This window comes from Fusarium fujikuroi, chromosome FFUJ_chr11, assembly GCF_900079805.1.
Source record: "Fusarium fujikuroi IMI 58289 draft genome, chromosome FFUJ_chr11".
In the NCBI taxonomy this organism is placed as follows: domain Eukaryota; kingdom Fungi; phylum Ascomycota; class Sordariomycetes; order Hypocreales; family Nectriaceae; genus Fusarium; species Fusarium fujikuroi.
In genome coordinates, this window is record NC_036632.1 from 1,716,739 (window position 1) to 1,729,772 (window position 13,034).

The 13,034-nt window shown below is 46.6% G+C and overlaps 7 protein-coding genes; 2 read left to right on the plus strand and 5 right to left on the minus strand.

Moving 5' to 3' along the window:
- Positions 1 to 374: 374 nt before the first annotated feature.
- FFUJ_11876 (uncharacterized protein) lies at positions 375 to 1,847 on the minus strand (the record flags this gene model as incomplete). XM_023570823.1 has 2 exons in its annotated part: positions 375 to 1,448; positions 1,503 to 1,847. 2 exons carry the CDS (start codon positions 1,845 to 1,847, stop codon positions 375 to 377), a joined length of 1,419 nt encoding a protein of 472 aa, XP_023437880.1.
- A 658-nt stretch (positions 1,848 to 2,505) lies between these two features.
- FFUJ_11877 (uncharacterized protein) lies at positions 2,506 to 3,909 on the plus strand (the record flags this gene model as incomplete). XM_023570824.1 has 4 exons in its annotated part: positions 2,506 to 2,520; positions 2,568 to 2,979; positions 3,154 to 3,859; positions 3,885 to 3,909. The coding sequence occupies 4 exons, from the start codon at positions 2,506 to 2,508 to the stop codon at positions 3,907 to 3,909; spliced, it is 1,158 nt and encodes a 385-aa protein (XP_023438143.1).
- Positions 3,910 to 3,993: 84 nt separating this feature from the next.
- FFUJ_11878 (uncharacterized protein) lies at positions 3,994 to 5,655 on the minus strand (the record flags this gene model as incomplete). XM_023570825.1 is given in 3 exon segments in its annotated part: positions 3,994 to 5,262; positions 5,268 to 5,478; positions 5,585 to 5,655. Coding segments are annotated over 3 exon segments (1,551 nt in total).
- Positions 5,656 to 6,290: 635 nt separating this feature from the next.
- FFUJ_11879 (Bli-4-like alcohol dehydrogenase) lies at positions 6,291 to 7,211 on the plus strand (the record flags this gene model as incomplete). Its single annotated transcript, XM_023570826.1, has 1 exon — positions 6,291 to 7,211. The coding sequence occupies one exon, from the start codon at positions 6,291 to 6,293 to the stop codon at positions 7,209 to 7,211; it is 921 nt and encodes a 306-aa protein (XP_023437881.1).
- A 64-nt stretch (positions 7,212 to 7,275) lies between these two features.
- Positions 7,276 to 8,037, minus strand: FFUJ_11880 (uncharacterized protein; the record flags this gene model as incomplete). Its single annotated transcript, XM_023570827.1, has 1 exon — positions 7,276 to 8,037. The coding sequence occupies one exon, from the start codon at positions 8,035 to 8,037 to the stop codon at positions 7,276 to 7,278; it is 762 nt and encodes a 253-aa protein (XP_023437882.1).
- Positions 8,038 to 8,506: 469 nt separating this feature from the next.
- Positions 8,507 to 10,235, minus strand: FFUJ_11881 (related to benzoate 4-monooxygenase cytochrome P450; the record flags this gene model as incomplete). XM_023570828.1 has 6 exons in its annotated part: positions 8,507 to 8,676; positions 8,729 to 8,805; positions 8,860 to 9,479; positions 9,530 to 9,903; positions 9,962 to 10,109; positions 10,173 to 10,235. 6 exons carry the CDS (start codon positions 10,233 to 10,235, stop codon positions 8,507 to 8,509), a joined length of 1,452 nt encoding a protein of 483 aa, XP_023437883.1.
- Positions 10,236 to 10,755: 520 nt separating this feature from the next.
- FFUJ_11882 (probable acyl esterases) lies at positions 10,756 to 12,755 on the minus strand (the record flags this gene model as incomplete). XM_023570830.1 has 5 exons in its annotated part: positions 10,756 to 11,302; positions 11,358 to 11,752; positions 11,806 to 12,041; positions 12,099 to 12,512; positions 12,575 to 12,755. 5 exons carry the CDS (start codon positions 12,753 to 12,755, stop codon positions 10,756 to 10,758), a joined length of 1,773 nt encoding a protein of 590 aa, XP_023437884.1.
- Positions 12,756 to 13,034: the final 279 nt, after the last annotated feature.

Here is a 13,034-nt window from a genome sequence, read left to right on the forward strand (position 1 = left end):
TAACTGGCCTGCTTATAGTCTTAATTTTAACCTAATTAAATATATTTAAAAGCAATTAAAGTTAAATATCTATAAGATATTTTTTTAATTAAACCTCTTAAAAAATAATAAAGTTAATAGAATAAAGTTAATTAAATATATTAAGTTAATATAGGCAGTAATTATATTATAGCAAATTAACTATCTAATTAATTTACTTCCTTACTAACTTAATGCCTGTATTTATGCCTAGAGATAGTATATAAAATATTAAATAGAAAAATTAGGGCTTTAAAATAATATACTTTTTATTATTACTGGATTTAAATTAAATTAAATATATATAAGTGAAGATATTCCTGTTGAATGGATTGAGTTGCTACAGGGTGGGGTGTTCACAGACTTTTGGAGCATAATTTTACCAGCTCCCGCGACTGAAACAATCGCGATATTTCAAAGTCAACATAGACTGCAACATTAGGATTATCTTCAGGGATAGTGATCAAATGAAGTCTTGCCCATCCAATAGAAGTTATGATCCCTGGTCTTGATGAGAGACAAATTGAGAGACAAGAGCTGATTTGTAGTCCTCGCAGGACTCCAATTGCTTTGTTGCGCTCTCCTTCTTCGCACATATCAAGCCCATCAAGAACAAAATATGTCTTTTGATCGGGCTTCAGCGCACTCTGTAGTCGAGCAATTACCGTTTCGGTATCAAACGAATGGTTACGTAGGTTTTTGAGTAGCAAGATGTCATCTGGAACCTTGTGTTTGAGTTGTAGATATAAGCTGGCAAGAATGGTAACTGCCTGGAGGGAATTGAATTTGTCCCAGAGGCAAAAGAAATAGGCGACTTGAGAGTTTCCACGTTGCCTTTGAATCAGGTCATCGACGATGTTGGCGAGTATGAGCGACTTTCCTGCTCCGGCCTTACCACTGTATAGAAGCGTTGAGGAATGGCTGCAGTCGATGAAACTCTGATACTCAGGATGAAATTTAAACAGATTAGTGCTTCCCAATCTTCTAATATTCTCCCAAACGACCTCATGGTTGTATCTTAGATATATTTCGGCGAGTTCTTGCCTGGAACGGGTAGGATTCATATCAGATTCGTCTGAGTCAGATAACGTGTCGATGAAGTCCCCACTCTGACCGGAAAATGCCTGGCTCCCCGCGCTTTTGACTTGTTGATGATATGAAGCTGCCCAGAGATTTAGTTCTGATTCAAATTCGCTTAGTTTGGAATCTGTCAAATCAGAGACAGTTTCTCCGGGAACAGAGGTTTGCATCAACCTGACCAAGTAGTGGCAAATGCGGATAACGACAATTAAGTATTCGTTAAGACACAGCTTTAACTTTTTCGACTCGAAAAGTGGCAAATCGATTTCCTCGCAGCATGGTGCCGAGCGACCTGCATTCATGAAGAGGGTAGATGCCTTCTCCAGTAGCCGAGAGTCTTCACCGAGTATCTATAGCAACGCTTAGTTTTGCGATAAAAAAGAAACCTTACAAATAAACCTTACGCGTAGTGTCATCTGTAGAATCAACCAGACACTGAAAGCAATTAAATTTGCACTTCCCCCGATCACAACGTCTCCTCTCGCGGCGTATTGTTGGATTGCGAGAATAAAATTGGTCAGTCGTGGTCCAAAAACACGACCACTTCCTGGATCTTCTCTCGCTACCCTTTTATCGATCTCGGCTGTCAACCTCATAACATCATCGATGTTCGGAGTTGACCGGTGATCTCTCTGTAAGCGGTATGAATGTTTCTGTTCATCGGAAAGATCTTCCACAAATTCCGAGACAGCTTGAGCCAGCCGAATCTCTGTGCTCAGCGTAGCAGCGACTGCTACTGCGCTAGTCATGTTTGCGGCTCAGTCGTTCGCAAAAGCAATTGTGATAATCGACGTTGTATTCGAAGTCACGAATATGTTAGAGCTGGTTAAGTTATCACAAAGGAGAACCACGGATGAGTGGCAAAAGCGGGGCATGACCAGGGGCTTGAAAGTGAGGCTGACGGTACAGTAGGCACCTGTGAATATGATTCGTCCGATAAGTATAAAAGCAAGTTTAGCCCCTAAATAATTGCTTTTTAGATTATCCTGCGGTTTTTTATATCACAGTAGTTTAACCAGACCATTCTTCCTCTAACAGTTCTGCCTTTTAATAGACATTTTAGATAGAAATAAAGTCAGATAAAACACTACTTTCTAAAAGTCTTACAAGACTTACTTATTGGTTTTTGAGCTGCAAGAAACACAGTACTAGGACTTTACCACCAGTATTGCACTACCAGATTAAGCATCACTCACCTGGAACCTAATTACATCATCATGTTGCTTTTTAGCCTTGGAGCCAAGGAACATGACTTGTTATCGCGTCAGCGGCACGATTGCAGCAGGGCCCCTGAAAAATGCAGATCGTCGAGGGAAAACATTTTGTCCGAGCGTGGCCAAGGTATAAATACATGACATCGGAGATCTGAGAATCATCCTTCACAGAATCTGTACTCGTTCAGACAACATGGCGGTCGAGGAAGTACATCCCATGTCTCTCACGACAAAAACAACTTCTTGGCTCGAAAGCCTCCCAACCGAGGTTTTACACTCTATTTGCGCCCAGTTCTGTCAGCACTGTCGAGGCAAATTCTTACTACTCTTGAAAATCATCCATGGACATATGAAACTACCTCAGAAGGCAAAATCACTGTGGTCTATGCGGAACCTGCCCAAGACCTATGTGCTCTGAGTCGCGTGTCACATCGGCTCCGGGATGTCGCCCAACCTGTCTTATATCACGAATTCCCTAATTTTGAACACCGTGAGAGGCGATTAGAGCCATTCCTTGATACTGTTACGTTCCGAACCGACCTGGCAAGGGCCGTCAAGGTCATGGCTTGGAATTCAAATCTCGCAAACGATTTAGATATCGTCCGGGCCCAAACGGGCTACCATCAAGGACTCAAAGCTCTGGGAATCGATGAGAACCAACTTTGGCGTGAGAGACGCGACGATAGTCTCCAGCTGAAACATTATAAAGCGTTGCACACATTCATTTTTGGGGACAAATACAATGATACCCGTTCCTACAACTAGCTTCTTTGGAGAGCTGCCTGCGCCGAGATCCTGATTCTACTCCTTGTTTTACTGCCCAACCTGACTACCCTTATAGCTGATGACGAATGCGACATGTTTCTTTCGCCATCCGCCTTAAAAGTATATGGCGTCAATAGTATAAAGCTAAGGGAACTTCTGGCAACTGACCTCCCTCACGTAATTCTTGACGTGGCACCAGATCTGAATCATTTGGTAATCGGACACTTTAATCCACGCAATATTTACTCCCCTGGATCGAGTAAGAAACCTAGAACGATAGGCTACTTGATGTCCGAGCAGGACTTCAAACTAGAGGAAGCATCCCCTTACAGACTGGATACCCGTGATCTAGAGAAAATCCTCACTTCTCGTGGTCAGCCTCTGCGGCGCTTTCGGTTTGAGACATCCCGCATCAAGACCAAAGTCGATGTACCCCGCATCTCATTCAGCTATCTTGACAACTTCTGCACGACTCTCGAATCCCTTCATCTGGAATATGATGTTGACGCCCGTCTTTTCGGGTCTACAATAAGATCCCTGAAAAAGTTTACCAGCCTGAAAGAAATCTTCATCACCGCGAATCTGATCTATTCTATTCGAGAGGATGATGATCCGACGAGAGATGCGAAGTCTCTTGTCAACTTCTTGCCTGATCAGATTGAGATCTTTACGGAAATTGACTGGACTGCACCGCCTTTTGAGCACCAACCCCTTGCACGTGGGTTCGATGGTTTGCTAGATGCTATGATACAAGGGTCATTTCCTAAATTAAGACGCGTCAGGTATGAGTCAAAACGTTGGCGAAAGGTTAGAAAGATATATCGTCAAGTAGGTAACGTAATAGAGGCGGAGGACTCGATGTTGAGGAGGTAGAGACTGCTTGGGCTATCTTTTAAATGTCGTCACAATTTAGAATTTATTTGAATGCCTTGACACTCTCCTGCAATATTGCTAATTGTCCGTTTTCTTGTGCCCTCCTATAACCCCATATGATGTCCCCCGTAGAGCTCTCGGGCGGGTCTATGAAAACGCCGCTAATCCTGTGTGACTCAGGTAAAGTCGGAATAGGGGCATCTATGAGACTTTCTAAAGGATGGTCTTCAATAGGGGAGCATCCGTAGTACCCCTCCTCCTCGATTTGAATGACCCTGCAAGCAATTGCTGCAGCCAAGGGCCCGTTCCATATTCCCTCCTGGTGCGACACAGGAAGAAGCACCTTTAGAGCACGTCGTCGAGTCACCGGGCAGCGGCATTTTAGAATTGTGTAATATAGAGGTAATATTATACCCATATCGGCGCTGAAGCTGAACTTCTCAGTGCAGGCCCCGCAGATGATATCTGCAGCCATGACTGACGCAGCAGCCTCCAGGATATGATCAGAAAGACTGACAACGGAGTCGAAACTTGACTTGAACAGGTCGTAGGCGAGTTCATCGCTCGGGGCAATACAGGTCCCAGCCATTACATATGCCATAGCATGATGGATCCGGAGAAGTGTAAGCGGCAGCGACTCCTCTGAATCATTATTGGCAATATCTTCATAGGAGTGTTTGAAGAGGCTGAGCCAGCAATCGAGGTCTTTCTGGATCCGTCGCTGATTTTGCAACATTGTAGTCGTGATTGAACAGGGAAGGGCCTGTAGCTGGCGAGCATCTGCTTCAAGTCGGTGTATTCTATTGAACAGTTCATCGAGGTGCAGCCTTGCTACAGCTAATGTAGGAAAGGATCGGCTTTGACCGCTAAGTGCGTCATCTTGAGTTACGATGGAAATATTCCTAGGGAATCGGTGGAACCTGGCTGAATAGACGCACAAGCGGAGGAATGCCTCCGTGACAACATCTTCTATCGACTCATTATGGGCCTTTAGCACAAGAGCACCGTCCCCCAGGCATGACGGCGAGTTGAGTAGAGGCAGCAAGTTCAATCCGTTCTGGAGGTGGTCAGCGCCTGTCTTGATATTACCGCGCATGAACTCGAGGCAGATGAAGATGAGACATGAGATGGTCACGATTCGAATTGATTCCTTATTTCCGGTAACCAGGTGATGTTGAACTGAAATATGGCCGCGTTGTAGTGCTGCAATGTGAAGTTCTCGTTTTCGGGCATGCCTGCCGGCGAGAGCATTCCCGATTTGTGGGCAGAGGCCAATGCCACTAGTGAGTATAGGACTGCATTCTCCTGAGTGCTGACCTGAAGAACGAGCGTATCCCAAAATTCAGACGCAAATATGCCGGGGATCTTCTTTCTCGCCCGGGTTACAAACCAATCGAAGTATAACTGGGTATGTCTGTCTCGGGAGACTGAGCATGAGGGGTTCATGTGTTGAGAGGGACTTTTAGTTGTAGAGGGAAGTGGGTGTTTCGAATCCCAGACACCATATCCGTCACATGCACGGCCTGTGCTAGAGCAGCGTAGGCATACAGGGCGCCCCTCGTCACATTTGATGCGTCGAATTCTACAGCGGAAAAGATCAGCTGCTGGTGCCGGATCACATCGTATCAACTTACTTGCAAGTCCGACACCCTAACCTTGACCTTGTGGACCTTTTGCCTGCTCTGGAAGTTCTGATGGGATTCATCTCATTCGTGACTGACTCGGCTTATCAGATGCCGGATTGCAAGGCGGTTCTGATGGATGAAGTGACGCGTTCACGTCGAGTGACAATGATGAGGTGGAATTGAGCAAAAGCCATTCTACCGACCGTTCCCTTCGAACAACTACCGAGTGAACTTAGTCTAGGGTGGGCGCCCCGTATATGTCGAAGAAATGATTGGCCAGTTCGGCTATCACTCTTTATGATTGGTAGAGGGACCGTTTCATTTTGACAGGGCATGCTCGGTCGAATCGGATCAGGTTAGCAATATTAACCTGGCTGGAAGCTGGCATCATTGGTCCATTCGCGTATCCTTTAACACAATTGGGTAGATGGCTTCGAAGGTCGTATCTGATCTTGATCTTGAATAAGACATTATCAACCGCCTCAAACGCATTACTTTAGTTGCGGAGTTATCGTTTGTCATCAACTCGACTCCGCAACTCGACTCCACGCGGATATCAATGGCATGGCTCTCATATTTTTATAAGAGTCGAGTATTGCCCGTGGGTAACCTCAGAACCAGCCTGCACTCCTCTTCTACATTGCTATTCCTCACTCACGAGTTCTTTCCTCCTCAATCCTCCCCTCTTCACTCGTCAATACCTAACCCATTCACTATGGGACATGGTAGTTCCTTCGATCCCGATAGAGACATTCCCTCTCTGGAGGGTAAAGTTATCCTCATCACGGGCGGTAATGTTGGTCTTGGCAAGCAATCTGCACTAGATCTATCCAAACACCAGCCTTCCGAGCTCTGGATTGCTGCTCGTAGCGCCAAAAAGGCCGATGCAGTCATTACTGAGATCAAACAAACAAGTCCTGGCGTTCAGGTTCGGTTTCTCGAACTGGATCTAGCATCGTTTGCCTCCATCAAAACAGCCGCCAAGACCTTTCTTAGTTCCGCCTCTCGCCTCGATATTCTTATGCTTAATGCTGGTATCATGGCATGCCCCCCTGGTCAGACTACAGAGGGGTATGAGGTGCAGTTTGGCACAAACCACATGGGGCATGCTCTACTGACCAAAATGCTCCTGCCACTCATGACCCGCACTGCCTCGTCATCTCCCAGGAGTGACGTACGAGTCGTGAGCGTAAGCTCTGTTGCTCATAAGTTCGGCCCCTCAGGCGGCATTCAATTCGACACTCTCAAGTCAAATGCGAGCGGAATATCAACTAATGATCGCTATGGACAAAGCAAACTCGCGAATATCCTCTTCATCAGGGAGCTTGCCGTGCACCACCCTGAGATTACCGCAGCGTCAATCCATCCTGGCACCGTCAAGACAGACTTGCAGAAGTCAAATGATGGGAGCTGGATGATCAATGTGTTTCAGAAGGTCGTTGTTCCACTCATTGGAGTCAGTGTAGAAGAAGGGGTCAAGTGTCAGTTGTGGGCGGCTACAGCTAAGGGAGTTCAGAGCGGAGAGTATTATATTCCGGTTGGTGTATCAGGAGGAGGGAGTCATTTGTCTAAGGACAAAGCCCTGGCAAAGAAGTTATGGGACTGGACTGAGAAGGAGCTGGGGTCATGTTTTTGATGAATTGTAGTTGACGTCTTTTACTTAGAATATCTAAAAAAACAACCAACTCACAATCTAATGCTCAATTATCCTCTGTCTCAAGCTTGCCGAGATTAGCCTTGACGACTACGTCGTAGAGTTTCATTACCTGACCAGCATCGAGTTTATCACCTGTTTTGCGACCCTCAACGGCGTGTTGGATAACGGCAGGACAATTGTCTTGCTTCATGGCCCAGTTGGCACCCTCTAACTTTGAGCAAAACTCCCCTGTGGCAATGTATCGCCAGCTTCGGCAAGCGTTCAGCACGCTGTTCGTTGACGTAGCTTCGTTTGCCTGGTGCCATGCGAGGGAGTCTGCCATTCCCTCAAGGACCCAGCGACGAGGAATGGCCCCAAAAGCCTCAGCGAGATCAGCGCCATACAAGCAGCGGCCCAGTTGACGTCCCATGGCAATATCGAGCAGGAACCAGTGGCTTGATTCGTTTGCGGGGTCGAGGCTGATGTGATCGGATTGGTAAGGCCCTGTGTTCAGATTGAGTTCGAAGGCGGGGTGGCGGTTCGCGGGATTCACAGAGCCTTGGGCATACACGACAAACTCGAGCTTCGTGGCCGGACAGGGCAAGTTCTGCTGGGTCAGGCGATAGATTATCGCTTCTTTTTCACTGGTTTCGAGTGGACTTTTAACGATCGCCTGTACGTCGAGGTCGCTGAGGCCGGGCTGATAGGCGTCATAGCTGGCTGAGCCGAACAGGTACACGCCGACCAATTGGTCTTTGAGATGGTCGGTGAGACGCTTGACCAGTTCGTCAAGGTAACGTTGCACGTCTTCTGGTAGGTTATCCATTACGACTCCAACGATCGTTAGTATGGTTATTTTTACACGCCATTCGAAGCATACAACAGTATTTGCGGAAGAACAGGGATCATACGGAAGGGTCAGCGAACAAGTAACAGGTCTTTTTATTTACGCCAATATACGGCTAAAGAAATATTGTGACACTGTAGACTTTTGTTAATAGGTATCAGAGTCGCAAAGGGAGAAGTAAACCGCGTCCCACCAGTGCGGGGATGGAGAAAATAAGCCTCAGGCAAACAAAGAATAAGCATCATGAGGCACCAGCTCCATAGTTAAGATACATATGTATGAGAGAAAGTCGAAACTTGTTCGATGTAACTAGGAGAAGAAAACAAATTCTGAGTTTGGTATCATGCTGTGTGTTTCTCTAATTCCCGAGATTTTTGAGTATCACCGAAACCCAACGGAGGGCTCTGAACGCTACTCTGGACATGGTCAGAGAAAAAGAGACAAGTCATCACAGCGTAATGAGACACTTGTGAGACTTTGGGGCGATCAACGTGTAGTTTTCCAACTCCATGTCGTCATTGGTCATTGATACATGAACCTGGGCTCCTCGAAACTTGCGAAAGAAAGCTGCTGTAGTGACCCGAAGCTCCATATAAGCGAGGTGAATACCAATACAAACTATCCCATTTTAGAAACATAAAAATCTGGATGTGAGCAGATAGGATCTTACTTCGAGGTCCTCCTCCAAACGGAATGTATGCCTCTTGCATCTCAGCTGTTGGACTAAGCCAGCGATCTGGGTCAAACCTTGACAACCATGTTAGCAATCTTCCTTTAGGCGTTCTTGAGTTTACCCCTCACTTATATGGGGTTGAAAACACTTCAGGTAGTCGGTGCAAGGAGAATGCTTGCGTGAAAACGGTCGCGGTATCCGGAATCATGTAGCCACAAGCTTCCCAGCCGCCCTTCGGAACGTCCCTCTGATGCGCTCCAGATGCAGCTCCATACAGTCTCAAGGACTCCATTACTACCGCATTCAAGTATGGCAGTTTCACAAGGTCAGCATCTTTGAAGTCTGCAGAGAGCACTGATACTTCCTTTTCGAGTCGTACCCGTATACTGGGACTCTGTAAAACCGACCATACTAGATATGTCAGTGTGTTAGAAGTAGTGTCTGTTCCCGTGATCATGAGTTCTGCTGCTTCTTGCTGCATCTCGAGATCTGTTAAGGCATTCTCTTTGTTCTTCGGATTCATGATCTTCTCGAAGAATATCGGGGTGTCAAGCGAGCCTGTCAGCTGAGCTAGTTGTAGACGGCGGATAGATTCTTCGCCATATTTGAGAATTCGCTGAAACCTCTCTGAGAATCTCTTAACTTGGGGCAGTGGAAGTAAGAACATCAAGTCGAAGAATGGAGAGAGCTCGATCCTTTTGTTGACTGTGGGCATCACAGCCTGTAAATCCTCAACGTACTGGCTTCTCTAAAGGTGAAAGGTCAGTAACGGTGATATCTGAGGGGCTGAGCACATACTCTGCCTTGCTCAAGCATTCGAAAGGAACTACCAAAAGTTAAATCACCAATGATATCAGTCGCCATGAAGCTGAACCACTTATGGCAGTCAGCGTATCCCAAACTTCTATGCTCTTTCTGCATCTGACTTATCGCCAAGTCCACTTTGGCACGGATCAAAGGCTCAAAAGCGGGTAAAGACGAGTTGCTCAAGGGGTGCGCAAGGAAGCGACGGCGGCAAGCGTGCTTTTCGCGATTTCTCATTCCCAGCATCCCGGGACCAGTCTTGTCATACCAAGCTGACTTTTGAAAGCCACCAGATACCTTCTGTATGACTTTGACGGCATCAGGGTCGTTGATCCCAACATCTGTTGGGCTAATACGGACAACAGGGCCTCGATGCATGCCATGTTAGCCGTCGGCACAGCTATGATTAGTGAAGGAGTTCCTCACCATACTGTGTAAATAGAGAATCTATGTACTGCATGCGCCGGCCAGAAAGTGTGTGATATTTGACGACGAGGTTTGTCCATCGTCCTATAGCAGGCCCAGGTATCTTGGACAGGGGACCGTACAAAGCAGTCTTCACTTTTGCGACAGCCTGATAAGAGCCAGAATTATAAATCAGACTCAAAGGGCAATAGAGTTTTCCAAGTAGACTTACATAATACAGTATAAAAGTTGTACATGCAACAAGGCAATAGGTCGCAAATGACTGAGACAACATTATGCCTGTCAAATGTTATACGAGTTAGAGAAACAATAGTTGTAATGATAGATATGGGAGACAGTTTCGAGTTCTAGCGACAGAAAGCTTACTCAATACCATTCGACCTTTTGGCCTTTTAAACCTCTATAGTGTTCTTTCCCATTCCCCGCACAGGGTCGGGAAGCATTACGCCCACTCGGATCTGCTACTCCGAGTATATAAGAATTCGGCTTCTTGTGGGGTAATGGCCGGGCTTGATTCTTACATGATCGTGACATTATGGATTACAAAAGCCCGTCGGTCTTTAGAGATCGGGGTTTTTCGCGAGGAGCACCGAGGTTTTGACTGCCACGAGGTAATCGAGAGCGGTTGAACAGGATACGTTCACATATACAGTTGTGGTATTAGGTAAAGTTAAAGGTTCTCAGGATCTTAACAACATAACTGATTGTTGATCACACGATAAACCTTGAGATTTGGACCATGGGGCATAGTGTATACATCCACTGAATCAGATACTCGACTGTCTATGGTCTATCTATCTCCGAGCGTCGATAACGGGAAGTGTAATCCAGCTAGCCTCACCACCGACAGTGATAATGTTCTTTCCATCGAAAGTTCTGGGGTCGCGATCATTCGGATGTTCATGAGAGAACTTTCCTACACCCTGAGTGTCGTGACCAGCAATTTCCAGCACCAAGGTTTCTTCAGGCTCAAGGACCACATTTGTGGGCCAGACCTCAACATCCACTGCATACTTCTGATTCTCCTCAACTGGCTGCACGTCAGATGAGTAGTAATTGCGGTAAGGCAAATATTCCTTGTGCAATCTGTTACTCTCATCTACTTTGCGAAGCGAAACTCGTTGCCAGCCCTTCACGATGGGAACAGGGTCGCCCATTGTGCCGGTGTAGAAGACCTCTTCACCCTTGGCGTTGATCTTGCGAAGGGTAATGAACAGATCAATGTCTGATGGGGTACTGGCGTCAGTGGACTTTCGGCTTGCAGCTACAGTTAAATGGGCGACGATATGACCAGTGATCTCCAGAGTAGAAGCAGTCTTGTATGCAAATTTAATGGGCTCGCTGTGGATGTATTAGTATCCTGGACTTCTCAATTGGCTCAGAGGATATGACTTACCCATTCAAAGCGTCATATTCGATCGTGCTGATGCCCTGTGACGGCTTCGTGCTCAATGAATTGTCGGAAATCAGGTAGAACTTCGTGTAGTTGGTCCCAGGCAACGGCCAATCTGCCTCATCTCTAGTCGGGAACCCTCTTTCACGTTCAGGGTCATCAACCCCAGCCTCACCCTTTCGCAACGTGAGACGAACCCGTGGCTGCTTCCCAGACCTCCAGCCATCTGCATCGTCGTCTTTCAGAAAGGAATTGAAGAAAGATAACTGAAGCTCAGCCGACTCGGGGTAATAAAAGGGCAAGTCATGTCTTCCAACGATGAAGTGGAGAAACTTGTACTTGGAGCTCGCACGGATCCAACCGAGGACGTTTCCTCGAAGATGAAGTAAGATGCCTCCCTAAATGTCATGTTAGAATAATAATAAAATCTCCCATGAATCGTGGGACTTACCCAATTGGCGACACTGAGCAGGGGAACCTCAATTGCCTCGACTTCAAAATCTCGAGTACGGTAATACTCCTCGTCGCGAAACTTGTGCACAGCAGTGTCTGCTGTCTGGTCTCGGCGGTTCTTGAGTAAGGTCTCCTCGTCAAGGTCACCTGCAAGAGTATCCTCACCCCAATTTCTGGCGCTCCGGCCTGGCTTGCCGTACTGATTGGGACTAACTCCGTTATTCCACCAGAAATCTGGATTGAAGGATCGTCAGCAATGCCGGGTAAACGGAATTCCTGTCGGTAGCTTACCAATGAACCTGTCTGAAAGAATACCTCCATGTCTTACTCGATCCCGGTAATAATCACTCATACCCTCCCATGGGATAATAGCAGCCAGTCCCTTCGGCTTTCTCGCAGCGACTCTCCACTGCGTACCGGCATAGTAGCTGATCCCCAAAAGACCAACTTTACCTGATGACCACTCTTGTTCGGCTGCCCACTCGATGACATCAAAGAAGGCTTCGCTTGTACCGCGAGACATAGTATCAAGAAGCCCAGGACTTTGGCCAGCTCCTCTCTCATCAACTCTCACCACGATGTAACCCTTGCTTGTCCAATAAGCGGGGTCAGGCGTCTCCCAAGCTGCATGTGTGGACTTCATGTCAGGGTTTAGCTGATCCCAGCTTTTCTTGTAGAAGATCTCATATCGAACGTCTTTTCCGTCTGAGTGTTCATGTTAGCAATGAGCCAAGACGCACTGCAGGTTTTGTTGCGTATTCACGTACAAGGGCCATACGTGGCGATAACAGGGTATGCCTTGTCCCCAAAGGGAGCTGCGTCTTTAGGAAGAAAGACATTCGCTCGAAGCAGGCCCATCTCATATGTTTTGAGTGGGATGTCAATATTCTTCATGAAGACATAAGGAAAGTTATCCTTGTCAATTGTGAGGTACTTGTTCTCAGCCATAGTTACGGATCTTGAGATGAGATTGAAATTGATGACCGATGCTACCAGCCTCACTGAAAGAAATCCATTTGTTCGGTTACTTATTATTGAAGGCTTAATTAAATTTCTTCTTCAAATTGCTTTTACCAATTAGGCACTCCATTGCGTGCTACCGGAGCTATCTCCGTAAATACCGATGACTGGACTGTGGTATGGGTAATGTGGTCCCGAACCGACGACTCTCCTGAACAAGCTGCAATGAAAGCGCGAAACCTAAACAATTATCCTTGCATTTTTAGA